We start from the raw sequence: 18,924 nt of genomic DNA, 5'->3' as shown, positions 1-18,924 counted from the left end.
ATGTTCCACTGTATGCATATACCATGTTTTGTTTATCCATTCATCTCCTGATGGACATCTCAGTTGTTTTCAACTTCTGGCTATTATGAACAATGCTCCAATCTGCTTTTTAGTATCCTGTTCTTAAGTGTGAGTAAACCACCAAAAATCATTAGACACGCGAAGAAAGGAGTTAACATGAAAGCTCTGTAGACACTAAAATGAATAGGAAAAAAGCAACTGGGAAAACAGGGACGATGCAAAGAGAGGAAAACTTTCAACTAACTTTAAACTTATCATTAATTAACTTCAGGTAATAAAAAATACTGTGTACATGAAGAAAGCACAGAATCCTATAAAAAGGAATAATGAGAGAACAAGAGTTCCCGTGAAACTAAAAATACACTCAAAAATTTTTCAATAGACTTGGACGCTGAGAAAGTCTCCAAGGAAGTAGAACGACGACGACAACAACAAAGACAGACAGAGATGGCAAAACAGAAATTTTAAGTCATGCAAAGTTTCAAAATTTATCTCCTACACATTCTTCTCTCAGGAAGTTTGAAGGATGTGCCTTACTAAAATGAGGGAGTGACAAAAACAGACAACCCTGGGTACAGGAGACAGAGATCCAACACAGGAAGAAGGAAATGCAAGCCCTAGGACGAGGATGGTGAGCATTTCAGGTTAACCATCCTAAACCAAGAAGATGAAATTGATCAACTATCTGATGTGCCTGATCATACTGAGAGACCTACAAATCCAAGAGACAATCTGAAGCTAATTTAGTGATACGTACATAGAAAGTTAAGTAAACAATAAATCCAGAGAAAGTAAAGAGTCGGAAACAAAAAGTAGTTACAGCTACCACATGACTTAGCCATGGACACCTTTTATATCGTCAAAATAATAACAAACACTGATCTAAAAATTACAAGACTACTCCATAGTGAGGATGGGGAAACAGGAGAGGTGTGTGTGAACACAGGGCTGGGAAGAGAGGGTACTTCCTGTAGTGGGTAACTACAGAAAATGTCTAGAACTGAAAAATTAACAAGTCAAAATAGTGGCATGTTATTTAGAAATATGGAAGTAAATAACAAAAGGATCCATCAAGGATCAAAAATAATTACTTGGGGAGGCGAGAGCGGCTGCTGTTTTCTTTTATAATGGGCCTTCCACAAGTATTTGACTATTTTGAACTTTGTGTATATATAAACGGAACTTGTGCTCATTCTGTTTTGAAAAGGTTTTGGCTACAGAAATGTCCTGAAGGAAAAAATCTTAAAGATAAACATAGAAATACTTCTTAACTAAGGGAAAAATAAAATCACAAATATGTGTCCTAAATTTAAGGGCTATGAATGGCTTCTAAGCGATTTAGTGTTTTCTGGAAAGGATAAACGTTCAAGAAAAAAATAAGCTTCAAAATGAAGAAAATCTCTGTATATTCCTCAGCTTATTTAACTGTATACACTGTTCACTGAACTAACAATTTTGTAAGGTAAGAAGCTCATTCTTGTAATACCATTTCACATTGTTGTTAAGGAGACAGACTGAAGGCCCTTTATCAATTAGTTGTTTCTAATGCTTTTGAAACACTAGTAAAATAATTCGTAAGACAACGGCTGAAATTTAGGGCATACATTGACACCCACTTGCCTCTTTGTGCAGTACATCTCCTTTGCCTTTAACAATTCTAAGCTGGATCTTTGCAGTCTGTCTGCCTGGGATATACTTCCTGTGGCCAACTCCTTCTACTCACTCTGGTCTCGGTGTGAATACCATCGCTCACAGAGGCTGTCTCACCTTTCAGTCTAAAGTGCCCGCTCCCTTTTGTTCTAGATCATTCTAGAGCACTCTAGAGCCTTTGGTCCTGATCTGAAATGATCACTCCCAGAAGGCAGAGGCCTTGTCTGTCGTGTTCACCACTTTACCCCCCAGGTCTGTGATAGTACTTGGCAAGTATCAGGCACCCAATATCTCCTGACTGAATACGTGGGTATTTACCTCAGTGTTCTTGGTTTTGAAGAGTCTCATTGCATGCTCACGTTTTGGGTTCTTTTTTTTTAAAGGAATTTGAAAAAAAGTAAAGTCTACCTGCTTTGAGAACACCAAAAACATCCTTCCAAGTGCAGGTGGATGTTTACACTAAAGAATTACTAGCTGTTTTTCTGAGGTTCAAATTTAACTGGGAATCCTGTATTTTACTTGGCAATCCCAGTCAGGGAGTAAGAAAGAGAGAAGAACCAGAATGGGATGTGTTGGGGTAGGGAGGCAGCTAAAGGCTGCTACGAGGCATAAGAAGTTGGGAAGACAGATGAGAAATTTGGGGTTTATTGTTTTGTGCTGATCAGTGTAACTTGCCCTTTGCTACCTCCTCAAGAAAACTTCAGTAAAGGTTTACACTACTTTTCAAAAAAATAAACGCAGATGAGAGACTATGTCCTCTGAGAAGTCTTCCCTTATTTTACACCGAAAAACGTTTCCTCCTCCTGTGCCACCTCTGGACTTGGTACGTTAGCACTCTGAATTGTGTCTGTAAGCTCCAGAAGGGCAGAGTTTAAGTGTTTCCTCTATATCACCAGCATCTAGAACAGTGTCGGGCACAATGTCTGTTCAACATGAAATCTACAAGCTACATCTAAATCAAAATGTGCTCAGTTATTTTAGCCGTACTCAGCACGGTAAAGAAAGGTAATTTCAAAGTCTGAACGTATACGATTAGAACATATACTTACTGTTTCAAAAGTATTCAGCATCATCAAAGGGAAAAACACATTAAAATAATCTCCACCATCTTGAAATCTCACAGGCACAGGTCTTGAGATGGACTGACAAAGAGTTGACGGGGGTCCGCACTGATCAAAGTTCACAAACATTTCGTATTTCCATTTTAAGACCTCTTTAACAAAGGTGTCAGAGATGGACTGTGCTGACAAGAGAACGTTTACTGGAGGGGAAGCCGAAAAAGATCTGTTTTCACAATATGGAGCTTTGTAGCCTTGCCTGTTGGAATTATTTGGAGTATGAGAATGGAGAACGTTGCACAAACCCTTCACTTCAGCCACTGGCTTCTTGGACACCAGAGAGACTGGCGGTACTTTCAAAACAGACTGTACCCCACTTGACTTATTTTTCAGAGTTGGTAAGAGCGCTGCCGTATTTTCCAAAGACTTGGAAAGACCAGCAATTCGTGAAGTACTACTGGAGCTAAAAATCTTAGCAGTGGGAGGTCTCGAAGGTTTAGATGCAGAGAGAGGCAAGCCAGGTTTACGAAATATAGCTTCATCCGCTGCTTTAGCTTCAGAGTGTTTTGAACAGTATTCACCCTGGTTTTTCAGTGTTTCAACACAATCTTTGTATTTACATTTTGTGCTACTCGAAGATTCCAACTGAGGCCGACTCACATAACCTTCTTCTACCTGGACTGTATCTTTTCCATGAACTACTTCAACGAGTTTATCATTCTCTTTCTCCATTTGTGAACATAAATCCATATCTTCAGGATCACATTGTGTTAAAAATATATTATCTTCCTCTATGTCATTGCTGGATTCAGGATCTCCCTCTCTCAAGGCTGCCACATGTAAATGATGTACCGTTAGGTCACCTCCACCTAAAGGGTCCCCTGAGGTAGAAACAACTACTTCATTTGTTGGCATTTCTCCATGTAAGACTACAGAAGTACCCTGGCTCAAAAGACAAGGGCCATCAGCTACCTGAGAAGTGCACTTTGCTTTCACGGGTTCTGTTTCAGAAGACACACATTTTATTAACGCTGTTTCCTTACTTTTAGCAGTTACCTCAACTCCTCCTTTATAACTGTAATCTGATGTATCTGATTCTGGCACAAATTTGTCAGAATTTTGTGCTCCATGTGGGCCTGCTCGTGTTGTATCTGTACTCTGATAATCAAAACATCTTTTTCTGTTACGCTGTGATTTGGGTCTCATCTGCCTTCGCAGCTGACGGTCTTGACTCGTCAGCAGTTTCTCATTATTTCTGACAGAGAGAGTCTGAGGAGAAATTAATTTAGTCTTTTTCCGGGTATCAATTGCTCCAACAGTTCTGCCATGGTGACGTAAGTCAGCTAAACGCTCCAAAGACGGCTGGGACAAGTCAAATGCCCTACGAGCAACCTTTTTCAGACCAAGTTTCTCAACCGTTGAAGTTGGTTCAGGACGCTGGCGAAATTTCTTTGGTAGCACTATAGCAGGACTTGTTCTACAACTTAGGATATTTGAACTTTTACTCTGCCCTGTTTTGGTATCCGAACGTGTTTTTTTAGGAGTTTTAGAAAGTGAGACACTCCTAACACGTTTGGAACAACTGCGAAGCTTTGGTGGAGACTTCTTCAGGGACACCGTAGTGGTTCTCTGAACGCTTGAACTGGGAGTTGTACTCCTTACGTCTATACTTTTAAAATCATTTTCAGTCACATCTCTCTCATTAAGAATATCAGACTGGTCCTCACTTTTGACAGGAGATGAACGCCTTAGAGGAGCTTCTGCCATAGCAGCTTTCTGATATCGCTTTCTCTTGGGTTTTTTTACTTCAATCTCACAAAATTCCTCAACAGAAATACTACTACTGTGTGGTTCTGCGTGTTCCTCAATGTCCTCTGCTGCTTTTTTAATGACCTCTTCAGGTACATAATCTGTACCATAACCCCAATCATTTGTGGTATCACCTACATGAGTCAAGCACGAATTTTCTTCATTCTCTTGAACTGAATTCTTGTTGTCTGGTTTCTGATCTTGCCAAACTGAAAACACTTCACATGGACTTTCAAACTCAAAAAACTGAGAATCAGATTCCTCAAACTGCAAAAGGGACCCTGTATTTTCTTCCCTTATTACCTTCTGTTCCACGTTTGTGTTAGCTATTGAAGCATGCTGCTCTGGACATTCTTTCTCAATGCATGTTTTATCCTGTTTAATGTGTTTCTTAAAACCCACAATTCTTTCATCATCATCATCATCTTCATCAGAATCTGAAATAATAATGACCTGTTCACAGCAGGTTTCCCTAACACTATTTTGGTTGGCTGTGAAACATCTTCTATCATCTTTAACTTTTCTTTGTAGCTGGGATAAACTTTTTTGAGTTGAATCTGATGGGAACTTAATAACACTGGCTTGAGCTACTAAAGATAATTTGTGGAGGTCTCTGTCTACCTGAGAATCTGTTAAGGTGTCAGACTTAGGACTGATGCTACGGACTTGTTCTCTTAAATCAGAAGAAAACTGAGCAGTACTCTTGATAATTTCCATATCTCTTGATTCAAGTCCAGTCACAGGATCTTTAAAGGGAGGTGTTTTCTCCACAAAAATATTGGTCATTTCTGTAAATGAGACCAAATCTTTATTACCAACATGACATTCTAGTATTTGACAACTGAGTTCACGGGTAGAGAAAATGCCTAACTCTTCTTCCTTTACTTGTTTCTTTTTCAGCAATAAACTGTTTTCAGATTTTTGTTCTCCATTTTTATCATCCAGAATACCATTAGGGCCTAAAGAGAGATTGTATATGAAGCCATCTCCTTTCTGACCTCCTGTATCCTTCTTTGAATAGAAACTTTCAATGCTAGATACAGTCAGGTTTTCCTCTAAAGTGATACTTTTCCTGTGTTGCTTTTTTACTACATGTGATAACTTAGCACAGATTTCATCTTTATGTGCCTTAGTTTTTGCTTTTGAGGTTTTGCCAAGAGCATCACCCTTTAAAGAGAAATCCTCATTTGATGTGGACACCTTTTCCAGAGAGTCATTGCTAGAATCAGTCAACAAACGTGTTGATGTTATTATTCCTCTGTCAAATACCTTTTCTGGACCATTTCTTGAAGTACAATTCTGTGGGGTATATGAGGAATTCTCTTTTACAGATTTATGCTTCCCTGTACTTATTTTAACTTGGCCTCGAGCTCTTTCATTAACAAGCCTTTTACTACTCGGCTTCAAGCACAACTCAGCTGAGAGATGGTCTTTGAGTTTCAAATCTTTTATGTAAGTTCGCTCATTATCCTCTTCTATGGCATTATCTGCTTTGCTGAAAATACTCTCTTGCACTTGACATGCATCAGCTTTCATCGGTTCTTTAGAGAATGTTGGGCTGGAGTTTTCCAGACAGTGCCTGTCTTTTTTAGACTTCTTCCCTGTTTGTTCACTTTCTTCTTTATTATATGATGCAGGAGGCGTTTTACATGGAGAAGTCAGATCCACAGAAGTGCTACATTGAGGTACTTTGAATTTTATGTTTCTAATAATTTGCTTTAAACAAGTTTGTAACTCATGGGTTTCCTGACTAGTCAACTGCCAACCTAAAGATAAATTTCCTCGCAGGAATAAGTTGAGCTTATCCCAGAATCGCTTACAAAGAGTCTGCTGCCCAAGCTGATAGCCTTCTTTAAGGAGACTTCTGATCAGCTGCACACAAGCAAGTTGTACAGAGTTAGATGGCATTGAATGCAATGACAGAGATGATATCATTGTGCCTTTGGAGCAGTTTCCAGATGACTTCTCAGAACTCCGTGCAAACGCGGCGGTGGGAAGCTTGGCACATTTTACGACGGCTTCCACCCACTGCTGGGAACTAACCCACAGCAAATGCAAACACTTTTTATTTCTATGCAGTTCAATCACTGACACCAAAATCAGAAGGAAAAACTCAGTGACTGTGTCACACACGGCGTCTGTCTGGTTGAGGACGTCTTTGACTTCAGAATGCAGATGATGAATAACCTCCACTATATAAGCCACACCCAGATCCTTAAGATCCATGAGGGACTGCACAAAAGGGATGAACCACAGAAACGTGCTGTTATGAACACGCATGTCTTGACCGATATCTGACTGAAGCACATTAGCTAATGTTTCCATTTCTTCATACATGTTAGGACAATAATCTGGGCAAATGGCTGATCTCCACCCTGAATCCTAAAACGAAAGAGATACTGACATTCAGATAAACAAGCACCATTCATGACAGGTTTAACACAAAAGCTGCAAACAAGAAAATACACTCTCAACTTTCCTGTTTTGATGTACATATATGGACCCCCAAGAAATTGAAAACAGTTCAATTTTGAGGTTAAGGTTTCATGAAAAGGTTAAATTTACAAAACCTCCATGTACTCTGGACCTCTTTCCTTCAGTTGGTTTTGATTTCTAGTCATGTGATTTATCTCCCTCATGCCATAAATGTTCTACCCTTCCGAAATGTACTGAAAAATTAATCTCTCAAAGTGTGCACACTCTCATTAGAGCCCATTTTTCCTCATGAGCTACTGTTCAATCAGAAAGGTTTTATGCAACAGTTGATTCAGAATAGCTACATATAAAATCAGCAATGCAACTAACCATACAAAACACTGTCTATACAATATAAAGGCAGTACAATATCATCTGAATTCTCAAAATGTTTTATACCTTTTTCGTCTTTTCAGGGTTATAATTGTATACAATCTGGCTGCAAGTCACCATATCATCCAAATATGACTCTGGTTTGAACTTGGACCTTAAATATTAAGAATAAATAGAAATTACTGAAATGAAGGATAAAAAGAAGAGAAAAATCCTACTGTTAAGTCAATTACAGTAGACTTCCTCATACAGATTGTTTGAAATCCTGACACAGGAACTGAACGAACCTCATAGAGCTGTTCCGTATATTCTGAATCTCTTTATTGTAGCTCACGTTGTTGATAATGGTTTGAAATGCCTCAATAGGATCAATAAGTTGACCCCAGACCTTGGATCCAAGGCGATCCAGAATCACCATGAAACAGTGTAACGCTGGCCAGAAAGGATCCACACTATCATCTGAAATACAATGGAGTAATTTGCCAAATTAGAGAAAGGCACTAAACTATATTGAGAATTAAGCATTCTTTACCTGGGTAGCAACAGAACTGAAAGCAAAGCAGGAAGTAATTTAAAGTAAAGCATTGCCAACTACAGGTTTTAGAAAGCTGGCAAACTTTTAAATAGTGTCTGCATTTTTTTTTAAAGCAATACACCTCTGTTAAGAAATTTTTTCGTGTGGAACAAACTGAGATAGTCTAGATAAACTCAACTTTCTCATCCTGTTTGCCAACCTGAAACAATCTTTCCTCCTCTGCTTCTTCCAGACCTTTATACTCCCATCCTTCAATAAATAACAGAAGTAAAGTAGAAAAAAAAGGGAGAGAAAGAAAATCTTGGTATTTTCAGATCTAAACAAAGTCCATGATACAAGAAATCCTGAACTGCGGGTGTCATTTGGTTGGTATAAAGGACTGAACCCCTCATCCACTGGAGAAGCAGAGATACATACTCTTCATCCACCCATGTCTCAACATGGCTTTGTTGTTATCTCCATTACATCCAACTGGCAGGAATTCCCATTACTCACACACTCTTATGGCCGGTCCTTTCCCTCCTCTCTACATGCAGTGGCGAAACACTGCCCTGCTCAAAGACCTGCACTTGCTCCTTAATGACTTCTAAGGAAATTAGAAGTCCTCAGTCAAGCATTTGTAAGATCTTACTCTATTCCTTCTTTCCAGATTTATTTTTTTACACTCACATAAAGATACACCACCTACAGAAGAAAACAGATAGCTGGCTTTTTCCAAGTAAGAACCAGAACGGCTTCACTATTAAGCACCACCTATCATCTTCAGCAGTATTCTTAGGAGGCAAGTGCTCTAACTCACCCCATTACTGACAACCCTAGAACTTTCTGCTTTATTTCCCTCAGGGCTCTTAGATTTTTTTTTTTTTTTACCATAGTCGTTTGAGTAGAACTTCTCATATACTTTTTTATCCTCTACTGAAGCTGTCTTATGTCTAGGAAGCTCTCAAATAAGGAAGAAAGTCATCAGTTAGGTGAAGACAATTATGGAATGTTTCTTAAAGAGGTGACTTGGGACTTCCCTGGTGGTGAAGTGGTAAAGAATCCGCCTGCCAAAACACAGGCAGAACACTCTATGACATGAAAGATCCTTTTTGACCCACCTCCTAGAGACATGGAAATAACAACAAACAAATGGGACCTAATGAAACTTAAAAGCTTTTGCACAGCAAAGGAAAACATAAACAAGATGAAAAGACAACCCTCAGAATGGGAGAAAATATTTGCAAATGAAGCAACTGACAAAGGATTAATCTCCAAAATTTACAAGCAGCTCATGCAGCTCAATATCAAAAACAAAAACAACCCAATCCAAAAATGGGCAGAAGACCTACATAGACATTTCCCCAAAGAAGACATACAGATTGCCAACAAACACATGAAAGAATGCTCAACATCACTAATCATTAGAGAAATGCATATCAAAACTACAATGAGATATCATCTCACACCAGTCAGAATGGCTATCATCAAAAATCTACAAACAATAAATGCTGGAGAGGGTGTGGAGAAAAGGGAACGCTCTTGCACTGTTGGTGGGAATGTAAATTGATACAGCCACTATGGAGAACAGTATGGAGGTTCCTTAAAAAATTAAAAATAGAAATAACATTATGACTCAGCAATCCCATTACTGGGCATATACCCTGAGAAAACCATAATCCAAAAACAGTCATGTACCACAATGTTCACTGCAGCTCCATTTACAATATCCAGGACATGGAAGCAACCTAAGTGTCCATCGACAGATGAATAGATAAAGAAGATGTGGCATACACATACAATGGAATATTACTCAGCCATAAAAAGAAACGAAATCGAGTTATTTGTAGTGAGGTGGATGGACCTAGAGTCTGTTGTACAGAGTGAAGTAAGTCAGAAAGAGAAAAACAAATACTGTATGCTAACACTTATATATGGAATCTACAAAAAAAAAAAAAAAGCTTCTGAAGAACCTAGGGGCAGGACAGGAATAAAGACGCAGATGTAGAGAATGGACGTGAGGACACGGGGAGAGGGAAGGGTAAGCTGGGACGAAGTGGGAGAGTGGCATGGACATATATACACTACCACATGTAAAACAGATAGCTAGTGGGAAGCAGCCACATAGCACAGGGACATCAGCTTGGTGCTCTGTGACCACCTAGATGGGTGGGATAGGGAGGGTGGGAGGGAGACGCAAGAGGGAGGGGATATGGGGATATATGTATATGTATAGCTGATTCACTCTGTTATACAGCAGAAACGAACACACCATTGTAAAGCAATTATACTCCAATAAAGATGTTAAAGAAAGAATCTGCCTGCCAATGCAGGGGACACGGGTTTGAGCCCTGGTCCAGGACAATCCCACATGCCGCAGAGCAACTAAGCCTGTGCGCCACAACTACTGAGCCTGCCGTCTAGAGCCCACGAGCCACAACTACTGAGCCCATGCGCCTAGAGCCCGTGCTCTGTAACAAGAGAAGCCACCACAATGAGAAGCCCGTGCACCACAACGAAGAGTAGCCCCACGCTTGCTGTAAGTAGAGAAAGCCCACACGAAGCAATGAAGACCCAACACAGCCACAAAAATAAATAAATGAACTTATAAATAAAATAAATAAAAATGCCAATCTTTAAAAATAAAAAATGGTGCTTAAAAAAAAGGAGGTGACTCATTTTGAAGGAGCGTTAGGGGAGCTGGATTAACGGAGAGGACAGAAATATATATGCAAAGCACTGGGGAAAAAACTAACAATTTATGTAGTAAATGCCGGTAAGCAAATTAGTAATAACCTTTTTAATAAATTTATTTGTTTATTTGGGGGGCTGTGCTGGGTCTTCGTTACTGTGCGCGGGCTTTCTCTAGTTGCGGAGAGCGGGGGTTACTCTTTGTTGTGGTGCGCAGGCTTCTCATTGTGGTGGCTTCTTTTGTTGCGGAGCACAGACTCTGGTGCACGGGCTTCAGTAGTTGTGGCTTGCAGGCTCAGTAGTTGTGGTGCACGGGCTTAGTTGCTCTGCGGCATGTGGGATCTTCCTGGACCAGGGCTCAAACCCATGTCCCCTGCATTGGCAGGCAGATTCTTTACCACTGCACCACCAGGGAAGTCCCTAATTAGTAATAACCTTAATCAAAAATCATCTAGCGGGCTTCCCTGGTGGCGCAGTGGTTGAGAGTCCGCCTGCCAACGCAGGGGACACGGGTTCGTGCCCCGGTCCAGGAAGATCCCACATGCCGTGGAGCGGCTAGGCCCGTGAGCCATGGCCGCTGAGCCTGCACGTCCGGAGCCTGTGCTCCGCAACGGGAGAGGCCACAACAGTGAGAGGCCCGCGCACCACAAAATAAATAAATAAATAAATAACGTTTACGTATTTCTTTTAGAATCCCCCACAAAAGAATATACAGCCACGCTGAAGTTGCCTAAGGAGAAGTGAATGTGGGTAAAAAGTTATATTTATGTTTTCATTAAATTTGGCATGCTTGGTCTTTATTGAGTCATTGTTTCATAAAGAAGGTATGATTAGAAACATTAGTACAGATTCTCCCTGATCAGCCCAATAAAACCATGCGCAAAACTAAGCTGGCTCTAATAACAAACATGACAATTTGAGACCCTACTTTCTAGACTATCAGGGGAGCACTGTCCAAGGGAACTTTCTGGGATGATGGAAATGGTTCTATACCGTAGCCACCAGGCAGCTCTTGAAGTATAGCTAGTGGGACTGAAAACCTGAACTTTTCATTTTATTTAAGTTTCATTAATGTAAATGTAAAGAGCCACACTTGGCCGGCAGGCAGCCACCAGCGTGAACGGTGGAACCCTAGAGAACAAAAGTGAAATGAAAAACCAGGCAAAAGGGAGACAGTGGGATAGGGGAAGCTTTCTGCAAAATTTTAACTATCATGTCATTAGAAATTTACCTCCTTTAGGGTCTAGTCTTGATTCTACCACTAACTGGGTATTTCAACGTGAAAAAGTAAGTTAAGGGACTTCCCTGGTGGCACAGTGGTTAAGAATCCGCCTGCCAATGCAGGGGACAGGGGTTCAGAGCCCTGGTCCGGGAGGATCCCACATACCGTGGAGCAACTAAGCCCGTGCACCACAACTACTGAGCCCGTGTGCCACAACTACTGAAGCCTGCGTGCCTAGAGCCCGTGCTCCGCCACAAGAGAAGCCACAGCAATGAGAAGCCTGCACACTGCAACGAAGAGTAGCCCCCGCTCGCTGCAACTAGAGAAAGCCCATGCATGGCAACAGAGACCCAACGCAGCCAAAAATTAATTAATTTTTAAAAAAGTAAGTTAACTTCCTTGGGTTTCAGTTTCTTCTTTTATGAAAGTAAGGTGCTGAGTTAAACTCTAAAGGTCCTTTCCAATTTAAAATTCTGACTCTGTGACCAAAACCATAAATGTTCACTCTCTTTCCTCCACCTCACACACCCAAATTCTTACAGTGACACTAGTATTTTCAAAGTGCACCATCATCGCAATATTCAGCAAATAGTTTATTACCATCTGATTGCCTCTCCATGGTGTGAAGTATTGATTGCATAAAATCATTCTGTTTGTTTGAGCCCAACAACAGTGAATCCATGGCTTGCTCCTCAAGAATGGTCAGCAACATGCAAATACCTGTAAGATCATGTATAGTTTTCTTGAATTGATTAAATAAAACTGTTCTAATGCCTTCTCCAGTTTAGTTGGCAAAAGAATAACAAGGCAGTAAGACGAAACAAAACAGTATCCAGTGCCTCAGACACTGAAGTCTGAGACGTTCATATACAACTCCTCCTAAGAACAGAACTTTAGACTGAATAAAAAGGGAAAATGGCACGAACTTGGTTAGAAAACCATTTCCAAAATGACTACCACACAATTTGTATCTCATAAAATCAAAAACCCCTTAAATTTTAAGATCACTGTATTTCAAGTACCAATCACTGCCAAATATACACATGACTGTAAGACTCTGAGTCAATGAAGTAGGACAGAAATATTTTAAGTCAATATACAACCTGATGAAAACCAAAGTTAATATCTCTTTCTTCCAGGAAATATTTTACAGATGGGAAAAGAGCTATTAAACCTCTGTTGCAATAGATCAAAACCCTATTAAGGTCAGCTGCTATGCTAATACTGTAACATCTAATACTGCCTTAAATAAAAGATCTATTTGCCATACTTGAAAATGTACCTCTTACACAGATGATTTCTAGGATAAAAAATGTTTAAAGACAAGATGTTGTAATAGTTTAATGACAAAACAAGAATTGGGAACTATGAAATCCTTTATTTAGCAATTTTGATCAGATTACCAAAAGAGATCCCTTCCCTTGCAGGATAGTCATAAGAAATATTGGAAAATACTAATTATATTTGTGTAGGAACAATACTCACCTAACCAATAGTTTTTGTAGTTGGCAGCATCATACATGTGTGAAGGCAGAAGAATCAGTTTACCCGTCTCAAGGACAGAAGAAGTATAAATGTCTGGACTTTCTAAAAGCCCCAACTCAATGACTTTAAAAAGGCAAGTCAAAACCTCCTGTAAGTCATAATAATCATCTCTGTCCACTTTTCCCAAGTTTCTTGCAGTCAGGATAGCCCAACGCCGAACCTAAAAGCATAACACATTCATTACTTCATTTTACACACAACTGTCTACATACAGCAAGCATATAATTAAAATAGGATTCTCTACAGATTATAAAAGACACGAGATACATCAACTCTACTTTAAAAAAAAAACATTACACTGTATATCTTAAACTTATACAATGCTATATGTCAATTATACCTCAATAAAACTGGAAGAAAAAGACTATCATATAGAATAAAGTACTTTAGGAAAAATATATGATTTTCAGACATTTAAAGGAAATATACCAAAAGGTCCATGATGACAGAAAAAAAGAAAAAAAAAGACAGAAGATACTAATTACAATTGACCTTTGAACAACACACATGGGGCACCTACCCTCTGCGTAGTTGAATACACTAATATAATTCGAATATAACATAGTTGGCAGCCCTCCATATCCCGGTTCTGCATCATGGATTCCACTAACCTCGAACTGTGTAGTACTATACTACATGCTATTAAAAAGAATCTGTGTATAAGAGGACCCATGCAGTTCAAACCCATGCTGCTCAAGGGTCAACTGGAATGTGATGTGTGAACCTTGCTTGATCCTGATTTGAACTAACCCTAATAAAGCATTTGTGAGATAATTATTTCCACTCACTTAAACACTGACTAGAAATATGATATTATTATTATTATTATAAGTGTGTTGATCTAATTGTTTTCTTTTAAAAGCACTTACCTTTTTGATACACGTACTAAAGTATTTTATGGATGAAATGCTCTGATGTCTAAGATTTGCGGTAACTAAACTTAACAGGAGTAGAATATTGACCACATATTGATAACAGATGAAGCACAGTGATGGATATATGGGGGTTCACTACACCAATCTATTTTTTGTATGTAATGTTCCATAATAGAAAGTTAAAAAAAGGGAAGAAAAATGAAAAGAGAAACCTCAAAAGAAATCAAAGGTCACCTCTACATGGCAATATAGCATAGGGAAGTGATTTTAAATTTATTCTGCACTACAAATTGAATTAGTGATCACAACCAACCTTAAAAACTAAATAAAATTTAAAAAAATCAGTGGGCATCCTTCATAGTAACAGTAAGTACTGTTTTGTGAAATGTTTAGGTCACATACGTATATATATGTGTGTGAACTCGATGAAGAACATTTTTACTTAGGTTATGGGCAGAAAAGTTTGCAAAACATAGAACTAGTGGACAAAAGAATGGGCTCTATGCCAACATAATTAAGTAATGAATTTTAAGCTATCGAAAAAAATACAAAGGAATCAATGAGTCTATAACTTATAATAAACAGATGAATAAATGAAGAGCAGGGAAAATGGCTCTTGATTATAGTACAATCAATGTCAAGTGCTGACTGGTAAATATGTAAAGTGCTGGGGTTGAAATTATTTTGCAACCTTAGAAAAACTGGCTCAGGGAAGAACCACCAGGTAATGCTAAATTTAGGAGAAAATTTTGGTGAGGAGTAAGGTATTTATGTGATCTTAGAGTACTTAAGAACTAGACATTGTACAGTGAAGAAACTGGACAACACCTCAACTAGATGATCAAAATTAACATCACCACGAGAGGCCGAATGATACGGCATGCCTGTATATCTGACACCCTGAGAAGGACATAACATCCATCACTTATGTAGTACTCCAGCTGGAACGTATAACCGAAGCCTAACCATGCGCAAGCATCAGACAAACCCAAAATGAAAAGCATTCTATGTTTTGTAAATGGGAGGGAGGCAGAAATGACTATTCTTCAGAAATGTAATTGTCATAAAAGACAAAGAAAGGCTGCGGAAATGTTACAGATTAAGGGAGACTAATGTAACACAACTACATGTAAATCCTGATCCTGGTCTGGATACTGAAGTACAGGGGGAAAATGCTACAAAGTACACTGGATCACATGACACAACTGGAAAACAGACCTTACTGTATCAATGTTAAATTCACTGAAGTTTATAATATTGTGAGAATATACTTATTCTTAGGAAATATACACTGAAGTATTTAGGGGCAAAAGGCTATGATATATGCAACCTACTCTCAAATGGTTCAGAAAACAAACAGCTTTGTAGTTAACTGAAAGCAAATGATAGAACAAATGGAGTAAAACATTAATAATCGGTGAATACAGCTAAAGAGTATACAGGTGTTTTCTACTTTTTTTTATTTTTGAGAATTTTCTGAAAATTTTAAAGTATTTTCAAATAAAAACTTAAAAAAAAAAAGCATTAGGGCTCTGGAGTCAGGCTGCCTATATACAAATCCAAGTCACCATACTAGCCTGTGTAACTGTGGTTAAGTCTCCTGACTCAGTTTCCTGACCTATAAAAACACATATATAATGAAGCATACAGTCGTTCCTGGCCCTGCAGACCCAGTCACCAAGCCTGCAAGTGCTTGGCCCACGACCTGGTTGCTCAGCTGGACCAGCTTCCTCTACTGGTTTGCAGCTTTAAGAAAGCCAGTCCCAGAGAGCAGCTGGCTGTACTTTCTGTCAATCTTCTTTCACAGGCAGGAAAGCCCCACCCTTATTTTAAGCACAGGCCTTGACTCTGGTTCTACCCTTGCCTGGAGTATATTTGTAATTCTTATTATCATGCACAAACTCAGTCCCCCGCTACCTACAGCCATCCAAGCCTACATACAGGTTTCCACCATTTATCACTTTGTATTTCTGTTCCATTACTGGTCCAAAGAAACATTTACCTTTTGAAAAGTGTGATTATACCTTTTAGAATTCCACTTTTTGAATTTTTTTCTATCATTGTTTGGGTTTGGCACAGAGGAGACTGAAATTCACCACCATTCTGACTGGAAACCCCATTACCATGTTCTTTCTTTGCCACTTAAAAATAAAGCCTCTTTACTATCCTTCTATTGGCAGAGCAACCCTTCATGGCTATTGTCTTAACATTGTAACTCAGTTCTAGAGGCCAACGTGCACAGGTCCTACTGCACACGCTGCCTCGCCACATGATGAGAAGTCCTCAAACTCCAGCAATCAGCTCCAAGTCAGGTTCCGAGCCTCTGGTGTTGCTCTCTGCTTCTGTCTACCTACTGTTCTGATTCTCAGTTCCTCTTCCTGTCTGGCACCTAGGAACTGAATTTCCTTGCCCTCCCCTCTACCCCATCACCTGTTAAAAATCTCATCTATTAGCAAAATAATTATTTCAAGTGTTTTAACTGGTGTTTCCATGTGCTTGGAGCGGGGCAGGCAAGCAAGAAAAGCAAGAGAGAACAGTCCTTCTTCATTAGTTCAGGTCAACACACTGCAAGTTCAGATTATCCCCTCATTTGTCTTTTAAACTGAAGCATCACCTGTCAGAAGCGCTTCCCTACTGTCTTAACTCTCTTCTTTGAGCCCCCCCCAGCACCCCCTCCTTAACTGCAGTAATGTTACAACAACAAGAGAATAATTTTGGCAAATATTTTAAACAAAGTACAACCAAAAACCTCTATTATAGTTATCTATACTATAGGTGCAAAAATAAAATATTCCTTCTTCCACTGCCTAACACTCACACTCACCATTTCATTGGGATGGACCAAAAACAAATAGATCCCTGGATGTTTGTCAAAAACCTGAAAGGAGCAGTTAGCTTGTTCCATCCGGCAAAGTGCTTCAACGCATAGTTCATCTAAATAGAAAAAATAAGGCAGTAAACATAAGACATAAATCTTATCAACTTATCAAGATTCCCTAAATTTGGCTCCTTTGGTTGCTCTGTAAGTGAATGAAAAGTTGTTCCCTTTTTTTTTTTTTTTTAAACTGAGGCATAAAAATGCTGTAAATGTAGGAATGATATTTAGCTGCTGAAAGACCGGTAGGTTGATCATACTGTGTGCCTATGAATTGCTCTGACTTTCCTAGTACAAACATCTTTTTTCACACTGGGCATAATTATCTCCAGAGGGCATCTTCTTAGAAGTATGGCTATAGGTTCAATTCCATTAGCATTTTACATTTTGATCCATGAGGACTTTATCTTGTACCACAGTGATAAAATCAGCTTTGCCCCCCAAATGGCTATTTTGTCCTACACTCAGTTACTGAGTAATCCATTTTCTCCACTGGTTTGAAATGCTATCATCACCAAAGAGTAAATTCCCCAAATATATTTGGTTTACTTCTGGACTCTCTACACTGTTCCATTAGTCTATCTGTACCAGCACTATCCTAATCCCTGTTGCTTTATGGAAATTTCTTCATCACTCTTTCAGAAGTATACTGAATAGACTCATACACATTTACCACATCAGATGAATCAACTTTATTTTGTCAAGCTTCAAAGAATATTGTAGTGACAGTGGTTAGCTTTGGGAAGGAGGAACAATGACTGGAAAAGCAAGAGGAGAGCTCCTGTTGTGTGGATGATGTTTTGTTTCTTGACCTGGGTGCCAGCTACACGTGTGTTTAGTTTATGAAAAATCAAGCTTATGTACTTTTCTGGATATGGTACTCTTTAATAAATGTTTGAAAAATGACGTGTTAGAATTTAAAAATCTAGTTATTTTGAATTTATTTAGAAAGAACTGATTTATCTAATAAATCTTTAGATATACTTTTCAATTTACTGAAAATACAGAGAATAGAGAAACAAGTCAAATAACATGACAAGGAAGAAATCAGAAAAGTCCAGGAAGCACATTATTCTTTAGGGCAACCATTTGGTCGCAGCAAGTCAAAGTTATGACAAAAAAGAAAAAAAATCTATCTATCTATATCTATACCTGTGCACACATATATAAGAGTAAACTATTCTGGATTAAAAGAGATGTAAGAAATATGGAACCAAATGCACAGTCCCTGATTGGACTCTAATTTAAATAAATCGTCCAAAAAACACATTTTGCAACTACCGGGAAAATCTGAATGTGGACTAGATATAGTAGTGGGTGCCTTAAAGGTACTGTTATTTCATTAGATTTGATAGATCAGGAAAATGTCTTCAAGAGATTCATATTAAGAAATGCAAATATAAATGACCAAAATCTAGGCAGCCGTAATATGCGATGCCATAGTGATTACTGAAAATTACTACAGACCAGTGGTTCTCAACCTGGCGATTCTGTCCCTCACTGGCCCTGATCCCCAACTCCCAAGGGACATTTGGCAATATCTGGAGACATTTTTGGTTGTCACAACTAGGGTAATGGGGAGAGCAAGTCACTACCAGCATCTAGTGGAGAGAGGCCAGGGACGCTGCTAAACATCCCACAATAAACAGCATGTCCCTCACCCACCAAGAATTATCCAAACTGTCAACAGTGCCAAGTTTGAAAAACCCTGCTACAGACACATTCCAAGAATGAAAATTAATTGAATGGATAGATGAATATACATGTGATAAAGCAAATACAGCAAGATGTTAGCAACTGTAGAATCTTTGTGGTGTGTTTATGGTATTCACTGTGTAATTCAATTTTCTAGGTTT

The 18,924-nt window shown here is 39.0% G+C and overlaps 1 protein-coding gene across 5 annotated transcripts in view; it reads right to left on the bottom strand.

Annotated features, from left to right (window-relative positions):
- SETX (senataxin) overlaps positions 1-18,924 on the bottom strand; it is an 81,397-nt gene that overhangs the window by 46,944 nt on the left and 15,529 nt on the right. For all 5 annotated transcript variants that reach the window (XM_030838476.2, XM_030838477.2, XM_060300253.1 and 2 more), the window contains 6 exons: positions 17,018-17,127; positions 13,259-13,478; positions 12,374-12,493; positions 7,634-7,805; positions 7,413-7,500; positions 2,721-6,920 (listed from right to left, as the gene is read on the bottom strand). In XM_030838476.2, coding sequence (XP_030694336.1) covers positions 2,721-6,920; positions 7,413-7,500; positions 7,634-7,805; positions 12,374-12,493; positions 13,259-13,478; positions 17,018-17,127 — 4,910 coding nt within the window. The remainder of the gene's footprint in view (positions 1-2,720; positions 6,921-7,412; positions 7,501-7,633; positions 7,806-12,373; positions 12,494-13,258; positions 13,479-17,017; positions 17,128-18,924) is intronic.

Source organism: Globicephala melas, chromosome 6, assembly GCF_963455315.2.
Source record: "Globicephala melas chromosome 6, mGloMel1.2, whole genome shotgun sequence".
In the NCBI taxonomy this organism is placed as follows: domain Eukaryota; kingdom Metazoa; phylum Chordata; class Mammalia; order Artiodactyla; family Delphinidae; genus Globicephala; species Globicephala melas.
Note: the sequence above shows the minus strand (reverse complement) of the source record. Positions and strands in the feature narration are given on the sequence as shown.